Below are 22,533 nucleotides of genomic sequence, written 5' to 3'. Positions count from 1 at the left end.
TGCTGAAGCTCACTTCCAGGTGTCTTGCTGGAACTGAAAGTGTCCGTGTCTTATTATTTGCCTGCCCTCTCCTGGTCACTGCAGATGGTCACCAGCTGCGAGTGATTGGAGGGGGAGGGTGGGGCTTCTTGACCGAACCACCAATCGCCCGCTGAGGACACAGGGATGCAGGGCGGAGTCAGTGATGTCATCACGCTCGTGCCTTTCGCAGAAGCTCCTGAGCGAGGTTCCTGAGAGGGCTGGCCGTCCGGTGAAATGTACTGACTGGTCCTGTGATCAAAGTTAAACCAACTTTCTCCTGAGGGCGTTGGATCATAAAGAACAAGCAGGTCCTTATGGTAGTGACAGCGGGGGTGTGATCGTCCCGCACACCTGGGGCGCTAACCCGGGTCTCCAGCATAACGCGACAGGGCACCAACTGCGTGAGGTAAAGGAGACCTCCCTCAGCCCAGGCAGCTGAGGTCCCTGGTACGTGCAGGGAGGGCACTGACATCACCGCACTAGCTCCGCTACAGGGGCAGAAATAAAGGTGAAAAACAATACCCAACAAGCCCAGATTAAAAAGCTTTCTGGGCCCCACTGAGAGTCGAACCCGTATCATTAGAACGGGAATCGTTCAACGCTACACTGCTGCCGAACCTCTATTACGAGCTAGGGGACAGATCAGGCCTACAGATGACACCAGAGTCAGAGTGTGGAACAAGATGTCCAGCCTATGTTGCTGAAGACTGATAACCTGACTTCTGTCAAGAAACAGCTGGATGAGATCCTCCAGTCAGGAGACGAGGCTCTACTTTACACAAAGAGCGGTGGGAGTGTGGAACAAGCTGCCCAGCCATGCATGAATGGCTTTGGTTGTCGATCCCCTGGTTCCCCCCAAGAAACAGCGGGATGCGATCTAACTTTTCACTATGAGATCAGAAATGGAATCTCACCTTTAACCTAAACTGAGCTGATTCCAGGTTCCAGGGGAGAGGAATCTTGTTTTGCCTGAACGGGACTCCTGGCAGGAGATGCTGCTCCTCTTAAACATTAACCCAGCGTCAACAGCAGCTCAGTTCCAGGAACAGGCGGGTCTTGTCTTCCACAGCAGAGTGCAGCTGAAGCCCAGAGGAAGACGCTCAGCATGAGTTCCTGTCTGCTCCTTCTCCTGACGGCCGCCTTCTTCTGCCCCGTCCGAACCGGTAAGAGACAGAACCCCCCCTCTTTCCAGGCCTGCGCTTCGAGCTTGGACTTTCCCTTCCCTGCTCTGTCGGACAGAACCTTCATTCCAGCCCTGTCTGTACGCAGATCAGACAGCCTGCAGTAAGCTGGGCTTGAAAGGACGTGGAGTTGAGTCTCTGGGCTTCTTCGGCCACAGGCTGGAAGCCGAGCTTTCGTTCTCGTGCTGGATTCTGACAGGAAGACCTGTCGACCTCCATGAGCCTCACCAGTCTGTGTCCAGTAGACACCGTCTGTCGTTTTGACTCCTTCAGAAAGATCAGAACGGCTACAGCGAAGAGAAGGTGTTTCGGCCCATTGTGCTTCTGTTTTACTCTCATAACTAGTGCTGCTTGTACTAGTCTGGGGTAGACCCACACTGTGAAAGTACTGAGGACAAATGCCTCTGGTTATATTAGAAACCACCCACCCACATTGTGACCCACTGATTGAGGGGGGACCTATAAGACTCACCGGACTGGGGCTGGAGCCCCTCTGATTGAGGGGGACCTATAAGACTCACCGGACTGGGGCTGGAGCCCCTCTGATTGAGGGGGACCTATAAGACTCACTGGACTGGGGCTGGATTCTGGTGTCGTCCTACCTTGTGCCCAGAGCTTCTGGCTCCAGGCTGGTGTGCCGCCCAGCGTGCTGCTCGTGGCTGGGCTGGAGGCCTTCACTGAGACCGCCCGCCCGCTGGGCCCTCTGTTCCAGAGCTGCTGTGCAGCGGCGCCGAGGAGATAAGGGGCGGCCAGGTGGAGTACCCAGGGGACCGCAGGGTGGGCAGCGTGCTGCAGTACGTGTGCCCCCCGCGCACGAGGGCCCAGCCCGTGTCGTGGAGGGTCTGCGGCCGGGACGGTCGCTGGAGCCCCCTGAGGACCGCCAGGACGGCCGCCTGCGTGCGTGAGTACAGACCGCTGCGACCCCCCGCCGGGCTCAACAGTAAGGTGTAAACACGTCAATAAAAACAAGATCACGCCATCTCAAGCACACACTCTTTCAGTTTTAAACCATGAAGCACCAATCATCGTCTGTTAAAGAGTAGAGAGGCCAGGGGCTCCAGCAGGCCTCAGACTGTTCCTTCAAGATCCAGGACAGAGTCGCTGCCAGAGACTCTGACGATAACGTGTCTCCAGGACAGCAAGCATACTAGGGATGCCTTACACCCAGGAGTCACTGGGATAGTAACCCTCACTGGGATCACTGGGACTGGAACTCACTGGGATCACTGGGACAGGAACTCATTGGGTCACTGGGACAGTACCTCATTGTGTCATGAGGACAGTCACGTATTGGGATCATTGGGACAGTAACTCACTGTGTCACTGGGACAGTAACTCACTGTGTCACTGGGACAGTAACCCACTGTGTCACCGGGACAGAAACTCACTGGGTCACTAGGACAGTAACTCATTGTGTCACTGGGACAGTACCTCATTGTGTCATGAGGACAGTCACGTATTGGGATCATTGGGACAGTAACTCACTGTGTCACTGGGACAGTACCTCATTGTGTCATGAGGACAGTCACGTATTGGGATCATTGGGACAGTAACTCACTGTGTCACTGGGACAGTAACTCACTGTGTCACCGGGACAGAAACTCACTGGGTCACTGGGACAGTAACTCATTGTGTCACTGGGACAGAAACTGTCACGCCCGACATCCCTCCCTAGAGGGCGCTCCACTGCTCCCATTATTGTCCGTGTGATTAAGCTCTCCAGGTGTACCCTTTCAGCGTTCTTATTTAAAGACCAGCTCCTCCAGTCCTCGGCGCTCATCATTAGGATAAGATGTCGCGAGGCCCGCCTAGCACCAGGAAACCCTACGGCCATCTCCTGAGGGCATAGGCCTCATCCCCGACACCTCCCGCTTCCTGAGCCCGGGGTCTGGAGGATCTCACCCCGTCACCCTTGGACCTCCATGTTTTGTCTCTCCGTGTGCTCCCCCCTCCCAGGGATTTGAACCTTGTCGCGTCCCAGGATGGATTCCTCGTTGATGGACTCTCGGACTGTGCCCTGACCTGCCTTTGGACCCGTTTGGATTTGGATGCCGTTTTGTCTTCCCCGTTCACTGTCTCACGGATTGTCACTATTATTTTGTGCACTATTAAACCCCTGTGTGTTCCTTTTTACCACGCCTCCTGTTTTCTCCAGCTCTTACCGCATCGCATAGGGTCTTCTACAAGATCTGACACGGATTTCAGTCCGTGTTCGTGACAGAAACTCACTGGGTCACTGGAACAGTAACTCATTGGGTCACTGGGACAGTAACTCACTGGGTCAGTGGGACAGTAACTCACTGGGTCACTGGGACAGTAACTCACTGGGTCACTGGGACAGAAGCTCATTGGGTCACTGGGGGATGATCATTGGTGTCACTAGTATGGTAACCCAACTCATCCCCGATAGACTGAAGTGCTCCCGTCCTTTGCCATGTGGCAGCTCTCCACTGCAGTGGTCCGATCACGCTGGAGAATGGCTGGTTTTCCCCACGCAAGGCCCTGTACAACATTGGAGACTCGGTGGAGTTCAGCTGCGCCGGGGGCCTGACGCTCTTCGGCTCCCCCAACAGGACCTGCCTGCCCACGGGCAAGTGGAGCGGCCAGACAACCTTCTGCGACGCGGGAGGTGAGTCCTGGGTCTTCGAACCCAGAGCAGCCTGGGGGAAGGTTGTTTAGATCACTGCCCACTGGCCTTGGGGGGGTGCTGGTAGATCATTAGGTGGGACTCTTTCTTTTTCTTAAATCAGGGACACTGTGCTGTAGGAGGAGCTGATTACTGATCATCACTTCCAGGACACTGTCAGTAAGAGTAGGGGTGTCCTGACTGCTGGTCAGTTCAGATCCCAGGACACTGTCAGTAAGAGTAGAGGTGTCCTGACTGCTGGTCAGTACAGATCCCAGGACACTGTCAGTAAGAGTAGGGGTGTCCTGACTGCTGGTCAGTACAGATCCCAGGACACTGTCAGTAAGAGTAGGGGTGTCCTGACTGCTGGTCAGTACAGATCCCAGGACACTGTCAGTAAGAGAAGAGGTGTCCTGACTGCTGGTCAGTACAGATCCCAGGACACTGTCAGTAAGAGTAGGGGTGTCCTGACTGCTGGTCAGTACAGATCCCAGGACACTGTCAGTAAGAGTAGGGGTGTCCTGACTGCTGGTCAGTCCAGATCCCAGGACACTGTCAGTAAGAGTAGAGGTGTCCTGACTGCTGGTCAGTTCAGATCCCAGGACACTGTCAGTAAGAGTAGGGGTGTCCTGACTGCTGGTCAGTACAGATCCCAGGACACTGTCAGTAAGACTAGAGGTGTCCTGACTGCTGGTCAGTCCAGATCCCAGGACACTGTCAGTAAGAGTAGAGGTGTCCTGACTGCTGGTCAGTACAGATCCCAGGACACTGTCAGTAAGAGTAGGGGTGTCCTGACTGGTCAGTCCAGATCCCAGGACACTGTCAGTAAGAGAAGAGGTGTCCTGACTGCTGGTCAGTACAGATCCCAGGACACTGTCAGTAAGAGTAGGGGTGTCCTGACTGCTGGTCAGTACAGATCCCAGGACACTGTCAGTAAGAGTAGGGGTGTCCTGACTGCTGGTCAGTCCAGATCCCAGGACACTGTCAGTAAGAGTAGAGGTGTCCTGACTGCTGGTCAGTACAGATCCCAGGACACTGTCAGTAAGAGTAGGGGTGTCCTGACTGCTGGTCAGTACAGATCCCAGGATACTGTCAGTAAGAGTAGAGGTGTCCTGACTGCTGGTCAGTCCAGATCCCAGGACACTGTCAGTAAGAGTAGGGGTGTCCTGACTGCTGGTCAGTCCAGATCCCAGGACACTGTCAGTAAGAGTAGAGGTGTCCTGACTGCTGGTCAGTACAGATCCCAGGACACTGTCTGTAAGAGTAGAGGTGTCCAGACCGCTGGTCAGTACAGATCCCAGGACACTGTCTGTAAGAGTAGAGGTGTCCAGACCGCTGGTCAGTCCAGATCCCAGGACACTGTCAGTAAGAGTAGGGGTGTCCTGACTGCTGGTCAGTACAGATACAGACACTGTCAGTAAGAGTAGAGGTGTCCAGACCGCTGGTCAGTTCAGATCCCAGGACACTGTCAGTAAGAGTAGGGGTGTCAACCCCGGTGTCCTGACTAAATTACACTCTGGGGGACATGGTCTGTCCTCCCTCAGGTTCCTCCTTAATCCCCCTGGTGCAACAGATTCTCTCTCCTGCCCCTGATCTGTGCATAGAGGTGCTGCTGTGTGTGGCCCAGATGGGGCTGCACGTCAATGCAGTGTGTGAAGTTCTTTGTGTTTCTTTGACATTACAGCCACTGTATACTTGTAGTTATTTAGAATTGTTACAAAGAGATTGGTTCCTTTACCCGCCAGTCTATGCCATTACTTTGAGATCAGAAATGGTTTTGCTTATTCATCTTTAAGCCCTTTCTAATGCAGCAGTAAGGTTTTTGTGTTGTGCAGCTACCACTGAAATTGAATTTGCTCATCGCAGTGGGTAGGATCTGGGGGCTCCTGAATGATGTTGAGACTGATTTTCTGGGGTGTCTCTTTCTCAGCGTCACTGTGCCAGAACCCAGGGGTGCCTATGGGCGGTCAGAGGGTGGGTCGACGCTTTGAGGAAGGTGACCGGGTTCGCTACACCTGTTACAAAAGCCTGGTTCTTTTGGGCTCTGTCTATAGAACCTGCCTGGAGGATGGGAGCTGGTCTGGTTTAGAACCCCGCTGTGAAGGTACTGGAGTCCATAACTGCACCAGCGTTTCACCATCAGCCACCATTGCCATGTTCACCAACAGCACATTCACTATTATCACAATCTCCATTAACAATCTGACCATATTCGCCAACAGCACTTTCATTATTATCACAATCTCCTTTTCCAGTGTACCTACAGCATGTTCACTATTATCACAATCTCCATAAGCAGTCTCGTCATGACCATGTTCACCAACAGCACGTTCACTACTATCACAATCTCCATTAACAATCTGACCATATTTTCCAACAGCACTTTCATTATTATCACAATCTCCTTTTCCAGTGTACCAACAGCATGTTCACGATTATCACAATCTCCATTAACAGTCTTTCCATGACCATGTTCACCATTACTCTCTCTCTCTGCTTGCATCTCACAGATCCTCATTCATACGATGAACCAGAAACAGTTGCGAAGCACCTGAAATTTTCTGAAGAAATTCTACTGAATCCAGACAAAGGTTTGTGCTGAGCAGGACAGCTGTAAAAGGTGTTTCTTTGTGGAGGCTCCTGAGAAATGTCAGTAGGCATCTTTACAAATGAACAAAACCAGTAGTGTTCTAAAGCTGATATGCACTTTTCCTTATCATTCACTCAGGGAGGAGTTACTTTACTTCTTTCTTCAGAAGGAAATATTATGTCCTTACCCATCTGTTAATTTAAAAATTACCAAGCTTTGGTTCTTGTTAGGTTTATTTTTCTTGATCTGTGAAACAATGTGATTGTTCCCCACAGCCTGGTAATTCAATTCTATCCCCCTGTTTATCAAACACAGTAAAAGAGTAGCAATATGGTAACCAAATAAAACAGAGGTTTTCGAAGTGAACTCATTGCAGGTGAAGCCGACAGAAATTTTGTAACTACTTCCTGAATCTCTTGGCAACACTTCAAACCATAAAAGACATCTGGTCTGTGTGTGTGTTTACTTATAGAGTGGCTCAGTGCTGGAGCAGTCAGCTCTGCCCTTCCTCCCGACATCCTTCTGTATGGAGTTAGTATGGTCACTATGTGGGGTGCTGATTTTCTCACACGTCTAAAAGATGCTAGAATGACTGTCACTAAATTAATGTCTGTCCTGTGATAGACTGGTGTCCTTTCCAGGGTGTGTTTGCATCCTGTGATGGACTGTTGTCCTATCTAGGATGTAGTCTCCCCCTGTATCCTGTGTTTACAAATTAGGCACTGGGTTGCTATGACTGACACCAAGAACAAGTGGGTTTTCGATAATGAGTGGACATTTACTTATATTATTTGCTTTAATTAGAAACTGAAATTGACTTGGCTAATTTCTTTAAAAAATAATAATTTACTTTCTCTGAGTTTCACTTAACCTATTCCCAGGCTGAACGCCACATCTTCTAGCACAGAGTAAAGGAGGAACGTGTTTGTGGAAGGTATCGGAAGTATGATCACTCTCTTTAAAACTCCCAGCTCGCCTATTACACTGGCATAATGGAGATACAGGCTTCTGATGTCCAAAACTTCCATTAAAAAAATTTCAACGACTTGGCGTAACTTCTGGATTAGCATCCTGGAGGAAGGGCGGCACTTTCTTGGAGCTGTTGGGTAAATGTTTTGTAAATGCAGTCCTAGCTGGTGGTGTTACCCCACTGCCATCAGAGTTCAATATTATAACAGCACACAAGTCACGCCTTTCACACAGGTCCGGGCTCAGAGACACTCCTTGTCGAAAGTGGCAGCAGCCACGTTGTGTCTGCAAACGTTTGCTCTTGATTCTTTTGATCATTTAGATTTTATTTTTCTCAGCCCTTCAGGACCGCCGCCGACCCAGAAAGATCTGTTCACTCCGTGCGGTCGCCCCCCTCCACAGACAGCCCCGAGAGCTGCCTGTTTCTGTGGGCCTGTGCCGTTGAAAGCATTGTGGAAACAGAGCATCTCTGTCTCTCTCTCTCTCTCAGTGTCTGTCGATGTCAATGCTTCGTCACAGACATTTGTGCGCAGCAAATATATGCAGTAAAAGGGGACCGGCACCAAGCCTCCTGACATGAATGGCGTAAACTGTTGAGTACAGGAAGTATTCAGTGTGCTAAGCTGGGGGAAGTGCCTCCCACAGACTGGTCCCTGTCCTCGACTTCACTGTAAAGTTCCTGGGAGACCGAGTCACGTGACTCCACAGAAAAGCTGCTCTGGCGCCACTTTCAACGGCAGAAACCAGCACAAACGGAGCACCAGCGAATGCTTCATTGCCTGTGCTGTTTGAAGGAGGTTAGATCTTTCAGGCTGGAGGAGCAGGAAGGGTAAAGACTACCGGTAACCTGCGGCATCCGATATCATTTTACTGACCGTTTCCTTTGGACGGTGCTGAGGGCAGGAACCTGAGTCCCTTGAAAACACACTGCATTTCTACCAGTTCACAGCTTAAATATGAGATACCAGAGAATGGTCTCCTTTCAATCTCAGATTTCTCAGACACAACGCAGATCCATCTGTCCATCTTCTAACAGCTTCATCCAGTACAGGGTCACAGGGCAGCCAGAGTCTATCCCAGCATGCAGGGGGCTCAAGGTAGGGTTCACCCTGCACAGGACGCCAGTCCACCACAGGGCTGACACACATACAAACACACTCACACCAGTGCCAGTTGTCCCAGAAGACAGTTAAGCTCCCAACATGTCTCTGGACTGTGGGAGGAAGCCCATGCGAGCACAGAGAACATGCAAACTCCACACAGATAGCACCCCAGGAATTGAACCCCAGAGCTGGGAGACCACTGCACCACTGCACTACCCAACAGCTCAGATTTCACTCGTTATCTGTGTTCAGTGTGACTTCGGAATGAGACTGGCACAACAGTGCTGGAGGAGACCCAGCTGTGAGGAGAGGGGGGTCTGGATGGAAAACCGGGGGGGTTTCTCCTGCTCCGGGTTCGAAAGGCGGTGCAAGTGGGAGTCTTGTTCCTTCAACGACCCAGTGAAAGTTTGCCCACTTGGGTCTGGCCAGGTCTCAGCGGTTCTGATCCAAGTGTTTGTATTGCGAGGGGACGGGATGATGAGAGCTGAGCTGTGAAACGGGCTCACAGTGGAGTGTCCAAGGTCGACCAGAGCTCAGGGGGCACCCCAGATCTCAGCGAGCAGGCTGACCCCCAGTTCCCCACCCCGAAGCCCCAGGAACGTGACCGCACATTTAGGAAAATCATGCCCAGGGTGGGAACTGACCCTCAGTGTTTCCAAACAGGCTAGGAACCTGCTATGAGCTCAGAGTTTCCTCTTGTTTCTATCCCCAGAGATCCACATCTACTTTGTGATAAAGGCGTCAAGCAGTGTGGGCACAGAGAATCTGAAGAAGGCTCTGCTCTTTGTGGATAATTTGTCTGGGATGGTGAGAAAAGCTCTTAGTAGCTGGCTTTGTAACTGCAGGAAGAAGTCAGGTTGTCAGCTGGGAAGCTTGTTGCACACTCCCACCACCCTTTGTGTAAAGTAATGCCTCCTGTTTTCAGTTTTAAAATCTCTTCCCTCTAGTTTCCACTTGTCTCTTGTGGTTGGTGTTTCAATGTTAATTCTGGGTTGATTCTCTTGGTGAGAGATTTTGAACACTTGTATCAGGTCCCATCATGACCTTGTCTGAGACTATAAAGATTCAGGCCTATTTCATCTGGCCTATAGCCTGACTGATTGTCTTGTCCTGTAACATGTTGTCTCATACTGCCAGGTCATGGCCTCCTCTGGACAGGTGAAATGCAGTCTGGTGCTGTTTGGCTCCTCAGCTAGAGAGATGGTTCCTCTCACCTCAAACCAGGTGGCCATGGAGATGGAGGATACAGATAATGTCACAGGTATGACACTACTCGGCTCCTGGAGTCTCACCACCTCACAGACATTAGTAATCCAGCTGGCTCTGTTAGCAGTGTGGAGTCCCACCCCCTCACAGACGAGGGGCCTAGAAATGATCATCTGCTATCGTCTACCAGGGCTCAGTGCCCTCTGTGAAGGCAGTGTGAGTGGGAAATGTCATCGCTACGATTTCTGTTAGCAGACCTCGTATTATCTTGAATACTGTGCAGGTAAATGGCTGTAAATATCCTCTCTGCTTCGTACGCCGGAATCGCACGGAGGCGGGAGTTGACGCTATCTCCCCCTCTGCACGCCAGATTTCCTGGAGCAGCCGGGCGTGAACACCGGAGAGGCCCTGACGGTTGTCCTGCAGTCCGTCCGGCGCAATCCCACCGGGAAGCAGATCGTCATCCTGGTCACGGACGGTAGGGTGTGGCAGAGGGCAGAGGCAGGAGGGCTCTCGGAGAAGAGGGGTACACAGGGGCAGCTGGCAGGAGTCTCAGTCCAGAAATGCTTGCACATCGGGGTCCACGTCTGTCAACACTGCGTTCTGGGCCTGCCTTTTGAAAGCTGATAACAACAATGAAGTGCAGTGCCACTGCACACAGATTAAGATCTGACAGTACTGACCCAGCCCAGGCCCCTGAGATCACATGCACCCTCTCATTCACCCATTTATCCATTCATCAACCCACCCATCCACCCATTCACCCATTCATCAACCCTACATCTACCCATTCACCCATTCACCCTTTCACCAACCCACCCATCCACCCATTCACCCATTCATCAACCCTACATCCACCCATTCACAAATTCACTCATTCACCCATTCATCAACCCTACATCCACCCATTCACCCATTCATCAACCCTACATCTACCCATTCACCCATTCACCCTTTCACCAACCCACCCATCCACCCATTCACCCATTCATCAACCCTACATCCACCCATTCACCAACCCTACATCCATTCACACATCCACCCATCCTCTCACCACCCGTCCACTCTTCCCTATTCTAACCCTTTTCCCCAGTACAGGGCCTCAGGGGAGCTGGAGGACACACCTTGGACAGAACGACAACAAACACGGGCACAGACACACACACTCACACCGGGGCCAATATTCCCAGAAGCCAGTTGACCCACCAGCATGTCTTTGGACTGTGGGAGGAAACCAGAACACCAGGAGGAAACCCATGTGATCACAGAGAGAACATGCAAACTCCACACAGATAGGACTCCAGGTCTGGAATTGAGCCCAGGGCCCCAGCGCTGTGAGGCAGACAGATCATGGAGACATAGCATGGTCAAGACTAAGATGGTTAAAACACGTGCAGCTTGGAAACTTTTGTGCAACCTGTGTATCGGTGCCTCGGTGTTGTCTGCTGGGAGTTGTGCAGTCACTTCAGGGCACACGTCAATGGACTCTAGCTGTTTTAGGCTGTAAGGAGGAAAGTGACCATGAGGAAGTCTCTCTTCCTCTCCTTCTCTGCTTCAGGGAGACACAACATGGGACCCAGCCCCTATTCCGTCATGCGCAACCTGACCAACGCCATCCCTGAGCCGGACAAGCACCTGGGTGAGTCTGGGGACCGAGAGGGGCTCCCTGACTGAGGATCCTGTCTAACACCCGAAACTGCACACTGGTGTATTGTCTCCAATTCTGACTCTCCGTCTCAATGTCGTGTGTGCCTGTTCGATCTCTGCCCGCGCTGTCCAGACGTGTTCGCCATCGGACTGGGCGACGCCAGCAAGGAGGAGCTGGACAGGATCTCCTCCTCCCAGAGGGCCGAGCAGAGATCCTTCTACCTGCCTGACTACAGCGCTCTGGACCGCGTGCTGCCCGAAGGTGAGCTTTCTCTCGTCGTTGATTGATTGATTGATTGATTCATTCATTTGATTGATTTGATTGGGTGATTGAATGATCGGTCGGTCGGTCGGTCGATTGATTGATTGAAGCAGTAGGTGAATCTGTCTGCCTGATCTCTCTGGGCTGCTCTGCAGAATCTGGGCAAGTACTAACTGGTTAGATTTCAGAGGGGAAACCTTATACTGCAGCAGAGAACAGCAATGTGTCAGGCCAGCTGCGGAGAGGATGGTAGTTACAGCTGTTTGTTTGTGTCTGTCTGTCCTGCAGTGCACTGGCGTGGGTCTCCTCCCACAGTCCAAACACGTGCTGGTGGGTTGACTGTTTTCGGGGAAATTGGCCCTGGTGTGAGTGTGTGTGCCCGTGTCTGTCTGGTGTCCTGAGGGCCTGATGTGATGAAAGGCGCTATATCCCCTGACATATCTCCTCTCTGATCAGCGTCCTCGGACAGCTGTGGAATCAGAGGGGAGAAGACCTTCCAGTACAAGAGGGTATTCGGAGGAGTGAATGCCAGAGACAAGCAGTGGCCCTGGCAGGTGCTGCTGAAGATGAAGGTACTTGAACCCGGGACCTCATAGCTTCTCTATGCGTGGTTAATTGGGATGGGTGCTGCCTTTCTGCTCCAGGGCCGTTACGTCCTCTCCCCTGGGATCCCACAATGCATTGCACCTGACTGTGTGACGTCAGCCTCACCCAGCGTGGGCGTGTGCTCTCTTCCAGAGTGATGGCAGCTGGAAACCAAAAGGGGGCGGCTCGATCATCTCCAGGCGCTGGGTCCTGACCGCGGCCCACGTCCTGATGTGCAGGGACGTGGTCTGTGGCGCTGCCGACGTCACAGTCGTTGCCGGTAATACCCGATCACCGCTAGCAGGCAAACGCACATTTCTGGCTATTAACAGGAAGAAAGACGTTCCAGCTCTCAGGAATTACAGGGAGGATTAATAATTTATATCCCAAAGTGTGATCAATTACTCAAATCCCCAGGCATCATCAATAACCTAACCTAAATATCAATAGAAGTGTATAGATTAGTAGAAGTGTGTTTGACTGAAGGGATCAGCTGGAAAACGATACAATGATTTGCGTGGTTGTTCTCATAACGTGTGGAGCCAATAGCACTACACAGGCCTTTAAGAACCAGACCTCCCGCGAAAACTACAGTAGAGTCTAAGTTTCCTGTGGTGAAATATTGGCAGAGACTCTGATATCCAAGTTCCGAATCAGATCCCCTCATATCCACGGTGGAGACAGTGGTGAATTAATTGTTGCCACCCGGCAGGTGACATTGGAGGTGACAATGGAGACCAGGGCAGGGGGCTACACACAGGCGGTAAAAACGACATACAAACCTACAATGAGACGTGCTGAGCTAGAAGAGGCTACTTGTGCCAGAGACTCATGTGTTATGTGGACACATTGCTTGCATCTTCTAGACGCAAATGGTCCGTGGACCACTGGTGGTCCGCCAGTGTGTGCCAGGTGGTCTGCGGGCTGACCGAGTCATGTTTCTTAAAGCAAGTCTCGGCAGAAGTCCCTTCTTCACATTAACTTTTCAAGTAATAAAAACAGTTGCAAAATATACGATTTAGTTCGTAAAAATATTAGTACTTTCATCAAATTTAATTCGGTATTAATTTTAGTACATTAATAGGTAATGATTTTACAGGGTAAGAAGTGAGTGTTGTTTGCTCCAGCCCCTTCTTCCAGCACTCCCATCACTGCTGCCCCCTTGTGTCCGCCGCAGGTATCACAAGGCGCACGGACAGCCAGGGCAGTGATCTGGTGGTGGAGGAGGTCATTGTGCATGAAATGTACAAGGACAACGAGAGCTATATCTACGACATTGGGCTGCTGAAGCTGAAGGAGGACATCGTCTTCGGCGAGCGCAAGAGGTACAGGGGTCAGAGACGTCTGCCCCACCAGCCACCAGCCAAGGGGCGCCTCGCGATGTTGAGCGGCGATGACCGACTCTGAGCTGAGAGTCAGCCTGTTGCGTAATTGACGAGAGGGACCATGTGTCAGGGCAGCACAGTGGCGCAGTGGTGTAGTAGCAGTAGTGGTAGTAGTAGCAGTTGCTGCCTCACACCTCCGGACCTAGGGTACTGTCTGCATGGAGTTTGCATGTTCTCTTTTTAGTTGGTATTTTTAGTTGGTTTCCTCTGGGAGCTCTGGTTCCTCCCATGGTCCAAAGACATGCTAGTAGGTTAATTGGATTGGTTTCTGGGAAAAACAGCCCTGGTGTGAGCGTGTGCGTGTCTGTGTGTGTCCTGCGATTCACTGGTGTCTTGTCCAGCGTGTGTCTTGCTGGGATAGGCTCTGGATTTCCACAGTGACCCAGAATAATAGGTTCTGTGAGCTTCAGTGAGCCTGATTAATAAGAAGTAGTATGAAAATGGATTTATGGGCTAATTGTGTCACAAAACATTAGTAAGACAAAGGCCACACAGACCCGCAGGAGGGAAGATCATGGCGGGGACGTCAGGGCTGCTACCAAACAGTGTTTTGATCCTGGGTTCAACTGCAGATTGGAGCACATTCTGTGTGGAGTTCACATGTTCCCCTGCATTGCATAGGAATGGTGATTATTTATGGTGAGAGAATGACCTACACAGTCCCACGGTGTCTCTCTCGTCTGTGCAGCGGTGACTCTGCAGTGACACTGTCTGTCTCGTCTGCGCGGCGGTGTCTCTGCAGTGACACTGTCTGTCTCGTCTGCGCAGCGGTGTCTCTGCAGTGACACTGTCTGTCTCGTCTGCGCAGCGGTGTCTCTGCAGTGACACTGTCTGTCTCGTCTGCGCAGCGGTGACTCTGCAGTGACACTGTCTGTCTCGTCTGCGCAGCGGTGTCTCTGCAGTGACACTGTCTGTCTCGTCTGCGCAGCGGTGACTCTGCAGTGACACTGTCTGTCTTGTCTGCGCGGCGGTGACTCTGCAGTGACACTGTCTGTCTCGTCTGCACAGGCCTGTCTGTCTCCCCTGCACGGCGGATCTCTCTCAAGTCCTCTCTCTTCCTGCACTGGACTGGCGCTCTCGCTGTGAGCACCAAGGTGAGACTGAATCCTCTCTTCCCTCGATCTGCAGCTGCTCTCAAACTCTTTGATGACACACACTTTCACCCTGAATTCCCGTCATGACACCACAAAAGGCTGGATGCCGTCTTCCCCTGTGAGCACTTGTGTGAGGGCTGTTTCGGCCAGCAGGGGGCGGCAGTGAGGCATGTTCTGGTGAGACTCTGAGCTCCAGGCTGAACTGGAGGGTTCAAACCCCTAACGTTGTCCCCTTTTAGGCAATGTACTTAGCTCCAATTGATCCATCAGCCCCCCTGCTGTTTAGATGAAGGAGTAAAAACATTTTTGGGATCAGCTCGGTTTTCTAGCACTTTGCCTTCAGTTGTGTGCTTCATTGGTGATTGATCTTAAAGTTTTTAGCCGCTGTAACACAGCTGCAAAATTACACTGAATATCTCTGTTTATCCATCTTTTGGATGAGATGTTAAACCGAGGTTCTGACTCTCAGTGGTCATTAAAGACTTTGTGTGCTGTCTGTGTGGAGTTTGCATGTTCTCTCCAAGTTCGCTGTGTCCCAGGTTTAGATCTGCCGCACAAGTTGCCAGAACCCTGATCCATCTGTGATCCCATCAGTTTTGACAACCTTCCCTGTCCCTGCTGATGAGAAGCAGAGCTATAACCCCCTGCTGCATCGCCAAGCCTGACAGCAGAGCTGGCTGACTGGGCTGGGTGTGAGGCAGATGCACCTCTCTCCATTTAGCCCTAAGCGTTCCTGTTTTGATCACAAGCCTCTTTATGCAGACACCATGTACGAGTTTCACTATTGAGCTTTCCGAGCAATGGCCCTGCAGAGGGTGCAAGAAGCTGGTTCGGCGAAGGTTTGAAATGTGTTTTCATTTGTGCTGGAAAAGGCTGTTGTCCAAAGGCCCTGCCAAGAAGACACACATGAGGTGCCTCCCCTGTGGCGCTCTGAACCCAGGCAGGTTCATAGGAGGATTTATGGTGTGAGCGCAGCTCTGGTCTCACTCTTTTATCACCTGTTTGGAAGTGAGCATTGCATGCATGCATCAGACCTACAGAAAATATCCCCCACACTGAGGCAGAGTGGGACAGTGTCGGTGATGAGGGTGTCGCTGCAGGGTCAGTTGTGGGCAGGTCAGGACAGCTGCTGCAGTTTCAGTCTAGCTGCCCCTCCACAGTCAAGGGCCAGCTTCGTGCGTGTCGCTCCCCTGGAGTCATCTCCCACTCTCCCGGCGGGAACGCGGGTCTCCGCTAATCCCCTCGCCTGTGACCCCCAGACCTGATCTTCACCGGCCGGGGCGGCGAGGACTACAGGACCGTCAACGGGTTCGTGACTGGCTGGGGAAAGATTAAGATGCGCAGATGTATGGAGGACAACCTGCAGTACGGCAGCATCACTGTGCAGGTGAGCCCCCCCCCACTCCGGATAAACGCCTCGATTGCAGGGGCGGGTTTATTGGTCAGTTCTGTTGAGATATGTCCTAATCCAGGCAACACGGTGGCGCAGTGGTCAGCATTGATGCCCACTAGACAGCATAGCTTTCACATAGCTTGTTGTGTAATTCGCTACTGGGAAAACTGGCCTTGGTGTGCGTGTGTCTGTGTATCTATGTGTGTCCTGTGATGGACTGGTGTCCTGTCCAGGGTGTGTGAGAGTGTGTGTCTGTGTGTGTCCTGTGATGGATTGGTGTCCTTTCCAGGGTGTATGAAAGTGTGTGTCTGTGTGTGTCCTGTGATGGATTGGTGTCCTTTCCAGGGTGTATGAAAGTGTGTGTCTGTGTGTGTCCTGTGATGGATTGGTGTCCTTTCCAGGGTGTATGAGAGTGTGTGTCTGTGTGTGTCCTGTGATGGACTGGTGTCCTGTCCAGGGTGTGTGAGAGTGTGTGTCTGTGTGTGTCCTGTGATGGACTGGTGTCCAGAGTGTGTGAGAGTGTGTGTCTGTGTGTGTCCTGTGATGGACTGGTGTCCTGTCCAGGGTGTGTGAGTCTGTGTGTGTCCTGTGATGGACTGGTGTCCAGTCTAGGGTGTGTGAGAGTGTGTGTCTGTGTGTGTCCTGTGATGGACTGGTGTCCTGTCCAGGGTGTGTGAGAGTGTGTGTCTGTGTGTGTCCTGTGATGGACTGGTGTCCAGGATGTGTGAGAGTGTGTGTCTGTGTGTGTCCTGTGATGGACTGGTGTCCTGTCCAGGGTGTGTGAGAGTGTGTGTCTGTGAGTGTCCTGTGATGGACTGGTGTCCAGGGTGTGTGAGAGTGTGTGTCTGTGTGTGTCCTGTGATGGATTGATGTCCTTTCCAGGGTGTGTGAGAGTGTGTGTCTGTGTGTGTCCTGTGATGGACTGGTGTCCTGTCCAGGGTGTGTGAGAGTGTGTGTCTGTGTGTGTCCTGTGATAGACTGGTGTCCAGAGTGTGTGAGAGTGTGTGTCTGTGTGTGTCCTGTGATGGACTGGTGTCCAGTCCAGGGTGTGTGAGTCTGTGTGTGTCCTGTGATGGACTGGTGTCCAGTCCAGGGTGTGTGACAGTGTGTGTCTGTGTATGGACTGGTGTCCAGGGTGTACTCTGCCTTGTTCTCGTTGCTTCCTGGGATAGACTCCAGCTCCCCGTGACCCTGTGCTGGATAAAGAGGTGGGAAAATGGGTGGATGTCCTAATCCAAGAAGATCACATGCAGTAGGAATACTCAGAGCTTGATGAGACAGGTTGTTATCTTGCCAAAGTGCATTAAACACATGAAAGTGTGTGTATGAGACATGAAAAGTGTTGGGTTTTGGATGCAATCTGCCTGCCTCTGACACCATGCTGCAGAGATCTGTGAAAGGATCTTTTGCGACAGAAGGAGGGCTGGGGTTACAGAGCTATCCTGGACCGAGGCTGAGAGACCTCTACCCACTTTGCCCTGTCTGCGGGACTTTGTGCTTTCCTGTGCCTGGTTATAGCAAAGGGGGACTAACGGTTGTCTAATTCATGAGTTGTCAACAACTAGTTTGTTTCTCATCTTCTAAAAGTTTGTGGCCAGCACTGCCTTTTGGGTTTGCTGGTGAAGTGAGTTTGTTAGAGGTCAATGGCAGTGCCGAGAGTTTGGAAATGACCCCAGGCTCCAGAGCAGGAGACTTTATTCCTGCAGGTTTTGTAAGCAGGTTGACAGACAAGACAGGTGGAAGACTTGTCTCGGCCAGGACTGACTTGAAACCCCCCCCAAAAAAACTGTCACACTTCCTAAAAGCTGTCATCTTGGTGGCTTGGTAACAAACGCCAGGAAGCAGCTGTCCGAGGAAATAATTCCTCTGCCTGCTTCCTCTCCCAGAGCCGGGAAAAGTGTGGGACAATCCTGCCAGATGTGCCCTTCACAGCCGAGAAGCTCTGCGCTAATGGAAACAATGTGGACGCTTGCAAAGGTAGGGCTTTCCATGGATATTGCTTTTGCCCTACAGCGCCCCCCTGAGGATGTTCTACATAACAGCTATTCTGATTTGAGCAGGACGGTGGCACTCTGGTGAGTGTATCGCTGCCTCACAGCCTCACAGCACTGGGGCCATGGGTTTGATTCCTGGGGTGTGGAGTCTGTATGTTCTCCCTGTGCTCATGTGAGTTTCCTCCAGGTGCTCCAGTTTCCCCCCACAGCCCAAAACATACTGGTCGGTGAATTGGTTTCTGGGAAAACGGGGATTGTGTCTGTTTCTGTGTGTGTGTCCTGTGATGCTTGGCTGAGGAGTGTTTAGGCGGGATTCTGACTTAGAGGCGTTCAGTCATTATCCCACAGATGGTAGCTTCGCACCATTGGCTCCTCAGCCAAGCACAGGCACCAAATGTCTGAACCTGATGGGTTGGTGTCCTGTCTAGAGTGTATCCTGCCTTGTGCCTGGTGCTTGTTGGGATAGGCTGGGATAGGCTCTGGCTCCTCTGTGACCCTGGGTTAGAAAATGGCTGGTCGGAGCCAATTGATTTGAACATCTCCTGCTGCTGTTTTTCTCCAAAGTGTCGGCTCTCTTGGGAAAGAGTGTTTACACTCTTTGTGTAAAGACCTACTTTCCATTGTCAATCCGAAATGCCCCACCTTTCCCTTTCCACTGGGTGAGAAGATGGGAAACTCCTTTTTAACACAGAGGTGTTACGATCTGGTCCCCAACGTACAGGAGCTGTGATCGGTGGCAAGACGAGCCCCAAGTGCTCAGAGGGACTCGCAGGAATCTGGGGGACGTGAGGTTGATGTGCGGCTCAAAGGGAAGGCTGTGTGGAGTTCCCTGCCTGGCCAGGGCCCTTGCAGCAATGAAAGAAATGTAGTGCTTCACTTCAAGGAAGAGAAACCGAGCGTTAACTCAATGTCAGAGCACTGAATCTCAGGGGACTTGATCTTCAAGAAGGAGCTCCATTGCGTGATGAGGGTGCGCCTGGTTGATTTAGTAACAGGGTCTGGGAGGTGTGTCCCAAGTGAGTCTACACGGGGTTAGATGCAGACTGAGTCTCCGTGTGAATGTCCTGGCTGTTAGGAGCAACCCCCAACACCCGAGACACTCCCAGCCCAGGTGTAACAAAGGGGAGCCGAGTGTCCGGATCAAGGTGGGCAACAGTGTTACAGAAGCCATTTTCCCGTGATCCTGAAGAAAAGGCAGGGAAGACATCCGTAGACCGGAGCTCTACTAGTGGCCAAACACACGCGAGTCGACTGGGCTGCTCTCTGATCGGAGCTGTGTGTCAGAATCGGAGCCTCTGGGGCCAGGCGAGAGGAGACACTGCACTGCCTGAGGCTCACCGCTCACACAAGCCGTTAAACTGCAGGCCTGAATCCCAGCTGACACACAGCAGGTTTCAGACGGAGGCCATGTGGCTATTTACAGTCAATGTGCTCGTGACTTATACAGACAAGACCCGGAGTCTCCGACCGTGTGTGGGCTGGTAGGCTGGTGGACTGCCCCCTGAACTCTGACCTCTGACCTCTGTTGCAGGAGATTCCGGAGGTCCCTTCGTCATCAAGAGGAATGGCCGCTGGATTCAGGTACATCCTTGCTCTAAGCCTCCTGATCATTCAGTCGCAGTGAAGCGGGCGAGGGTGGGACTGCAGTCCGAGAGAATTGTGAATGATTCAACTGCATCTTTCAGATGGCATTTGCCCACTTTAAGAAAGTGGGAATGGTGTTAATAACATCTCATCAAGATGTCTGAAGTAGAGACTGTTAGCGATATCATAGGGTTAGTTAAATAATACAATACTGTAGTCCAGTCCTGGTCCTGGAGCGGTCTGTCCTGAATAGAACTATACTCAGAGGACGGGACAGCTCTACAGACACACTGCCTAGCACACCAGGACCAGGACTGGACAGCCCTGCTGCAGACACACTGACCCCTCCAGGACCAGGACTGGACAGCCCTACAGACACACTGACTGACCCCTCCAGGACCAGGACTGGACAGCCCTGCTGCAGACACACTGACTGACCCCTCCAGGACCAGGACTGGACAGCCCTGCTGCAGACACACTGACTGACCCCTCCAGGACCAGGACTGGACAGGCATGCTACAAACATTGACCACTCCAGGACCAGAATGAGACGGGTCTGATCTCAGACAAAGGCATATTTCAGAATTATTGTCATGTTAGTTTACTCTACAATTTACACCAGAGGTCATGGCAAGTCAGTATGACCTGTATTTTTGAAAACACATTATTGAATACGACACCCTCATGCCATGAGCCCGCAGTCCAGTCAGTACAGTGCCGTCTCTGAGCTCGCGGTCGGTTTGCTGCCCTCTCCTGGCACAGATTGGGATTGTCAGCTATGGGGACAAGGACTGCACGAACGGCAGCACGGGATTCTACGTCAACGTGGCGCGGATGATGGAGTGGATCCGAGGGAAGGTGGGGGAGGACCTGCAGTTCGCCTGAGCGAGCGCGCCCTCCCGCCTGATCGCTACGCTCCCCTCTTCGCTCAAGCCTGGCCACCGGCTGCCGCCCCGGAGAGACGACTCCGTCCCATCATGCAGTCCAGCCTCCGCCGGGCTGTTTTTAAAGGCTACAGCGGGGAGACCAGCGTCAAACCCAGGACCATGATCCCCTGCGGTTCGAATAAAGGTGGACAGGGGGAGGGGGGGCGACGGGAAACTTGTTTCCCATCAGGGTTTTTTGTACTGGAAACCAGATCTTACAAATAAAGCGCAAAACTGAAAGATGAGCGGCGAGGCGCGTGATTCACTGAGTTTGTGATCTCCAGTCTGGTTGACACGATCGTCATCCCTCCTCTTAAGGGCGCTCCGGCTCTTTCACATTTTTGATGATTTCGTGCACCTGCCCCCAGTCCTGCCCCTCCTTGTTTTTAGCTGGGCGCTCTCGTTACTCCCAGCTCTGCGATGGAAGACGGACGCCCGGAGGCCCGCCTACCATCAATAATAATAATTAAAAATAATAATTGCTTACACTTATATAGCGCTTTTCTTGACACTCCACTCAAAGCGCTTTACAGGTAATGGGGACTCCCCTCCACCACCACCAATGTGCAGCATCCACCTGGATGATGCGACGGCAGCCATAGTGCGCCAGAACGCTCACCACACATCAGATATCAGTGGGGAGGAGAGCAGAGTAATGAAGCCAATTCATAGATGGGGATTATTAGGAGGCCATGATTGGTAAGGGCCAATGGGAAATTTGGCCAGGACGCCGGGGTTACACCCCTATCAAGTCCCTCTACTCCCGCAGCTTGAGGGCACAGGCCTCCTGTCGGCGTCCTGACCCAGCTGAATCCGGGACTCGGAGCACCTGGCGTCGTCATCCCGTTTTTATTCCCCGTCCCTGTACCCGATCCCGTTCCGGTTTTTAATCATGTTTTGTCACGTCTTGGCTGGATCTCCCCGTTTGGACTTTTGGACTTCGCCCAGGATTCCCCCCCCCCTGGACTCCTTGGACTTGTTCGCCCTGGCCACGCCCCCCCCGAGCCCCAGTTCACCATCGCCACGCCCTCCTGTCTGTCAACCCCTCCTGATCCTCGCCGTCCTGTTCCACGTACTCCCGGATTATCCCCGTCACGCTAATCAGCACGGACCAGTGGTGAAGGCGATCGGACCCTACGCGGTGCGGAGAGGGAACGAGTCAGAATTCCAGGGAGCTGGAACCGGAGCGAGGTCGGAGTCAGAGTGAGGTCGGGTATCCAGAGGGCCAGGCAGCGAGGTATCCAAGTCCAAAAGACGCGAGGCAGAGACGTGGTCGGAGGCAGCGCAGGGTCGGGTATCCAGTAGTCAGTATAGAAAGAAAGCGCACAAGAGGAAGGCTAGGACGATCTCAACAGTGAGCGAGGCGTGCGCGGGTCTCAATGAGGAAACAGGGAGCGCAGTGCTAATTGCTAACAGCGGCGCAGGTGTGTACGCCGGGAGGTGCGCGCGGGAGTGTGGTTCGTGACGATACCATCTGCACAGGGTCCTGAACTCCGCTTCATCACACTGGTTTGCTTGAACACCAGCGCTTCCCCTGAGCAGGTGCGGCCTGAGCTGGTCGCTCCGAGGTTTCCTGTGTGTCGGATTGATTCATCGGGGATCCGTTCACCTGCACAGGGTGTCAGGAGAGGGAGGCCCAAGCTACGTGCACGGTGCTTATTGGAGAGTTGGTATCGGATTGATCTGAGAATCCCATCCAGCTGTTTCTTGAGCCAGGGCCAGGGTATCGGCTTCAACAACATGGCTGGGCAGCTTGTTCCACACTCCCACCACCCTCTGTGTAAAACGGTGCCCAGAAAACAGTAACAATGATGAAATCATGTGATGTACAATACTACATATAATGAAATAGTTAATTTTGACAGGGAGTCATTAATATTGACAGGGCGGCGTAATAAACAGCTGGACCCTATGCGGAGGGTTTAGTACAGATCCGAGGGCAGAGCAGAAGGCTAAATCCAATATTC

At 52.3% G+C, this 22,533-nt stretch overlaps 1 protein-coding gene across 1 annotated transcript; it reads left to right on the top strand.

Annotated features, from left to right (window-relative positions):
- The first annotated feature begins 1,077 nt into the window (after nucleotides 1–1,077).
- Nucleotides 1,078–20,811, top strand: LOC107077276 (complement factor B-like). The gene is made up of 18 exons (XM_069188054.1): nucleotides 1,078–1,184; nucleotides 1,915–2,103; nucleotides 3,646–3,831; nucleotides 5,759–5,932; nucleotides 6,339–6,419; nucleotides 9,203–9,297; nucleotides 9,628–9,751; nucleotides 10,067–10,174; nucleotides 11,255–11,335; nucleotides 11,477–11,605; nucleotides 12,062–12,177; nucleotides 12,344–12,470; nucleotides 13,368–13,515; nucleotides 14,584–14,669; nucleotides 15,929–16,056; nucleotides 17,949–18,039; nucleotides 19,588–19,637; nucleotides 20,403–20,811. Exons 1-18 carry the CDS (start codon nucleotides 1,127–1,129, stop codon nucleotides 20,523–20,525), a joined length of 2,094 nt encoding a protein of 697 aa, XP_069044155.1. The 5' UTR covers nucleotides 1,078–1,126; the 3' UTR covers nucleotides 20,526–20,811.
- The last annotated feature ends 1,722 nt before the right edge of the window (nucleotides 20,812–22,533 follow it).

This window comes from Lepisosteus oculatus, chromosome 4 (genome assembly GCF_040954835.1).
Source record: "Lepisosteus oculatus isolate fLepOcu1 chromosome 4, fLepOcu1.hap2, whole genome shotgun sequence".
In the NCBI taxonomy this organism is placed as follows: domain Eukaryota; kingdom Metazoa; phylum Chordata; class Actinopteri; order Semionotiformes; family Lepisosteidae; genus Lepisosteus; species Lepisosteus oculatus.
This window is presented reverse-complemented; position numbering and strand designations above follow the sequence as displayed.

Coding starts and splice junctions, on each gene's coding strand:
- LOC107077276 (XM_069188054.1), top strand. CDS start 1,127: ATGAGTTCCTGTCTGCTCCTTCTCCTGACGGCCGCCTTCTTCTGCCCC. Junction 2,104..3,645: donor CAGGACGGCCGCCTGCGTGC/GTGAGTACAGAC, acceptor GCCATGTGGCAG/CTCTCCACTGCAGTGGTCCG. Junction 11,336..11,476: donor TGAGCCGGACAAGCACCTGG/GTGAGTCTGGGG, acceptor CGCGCTGTCCAG/ACGTGTTCGCCATCGGACTG.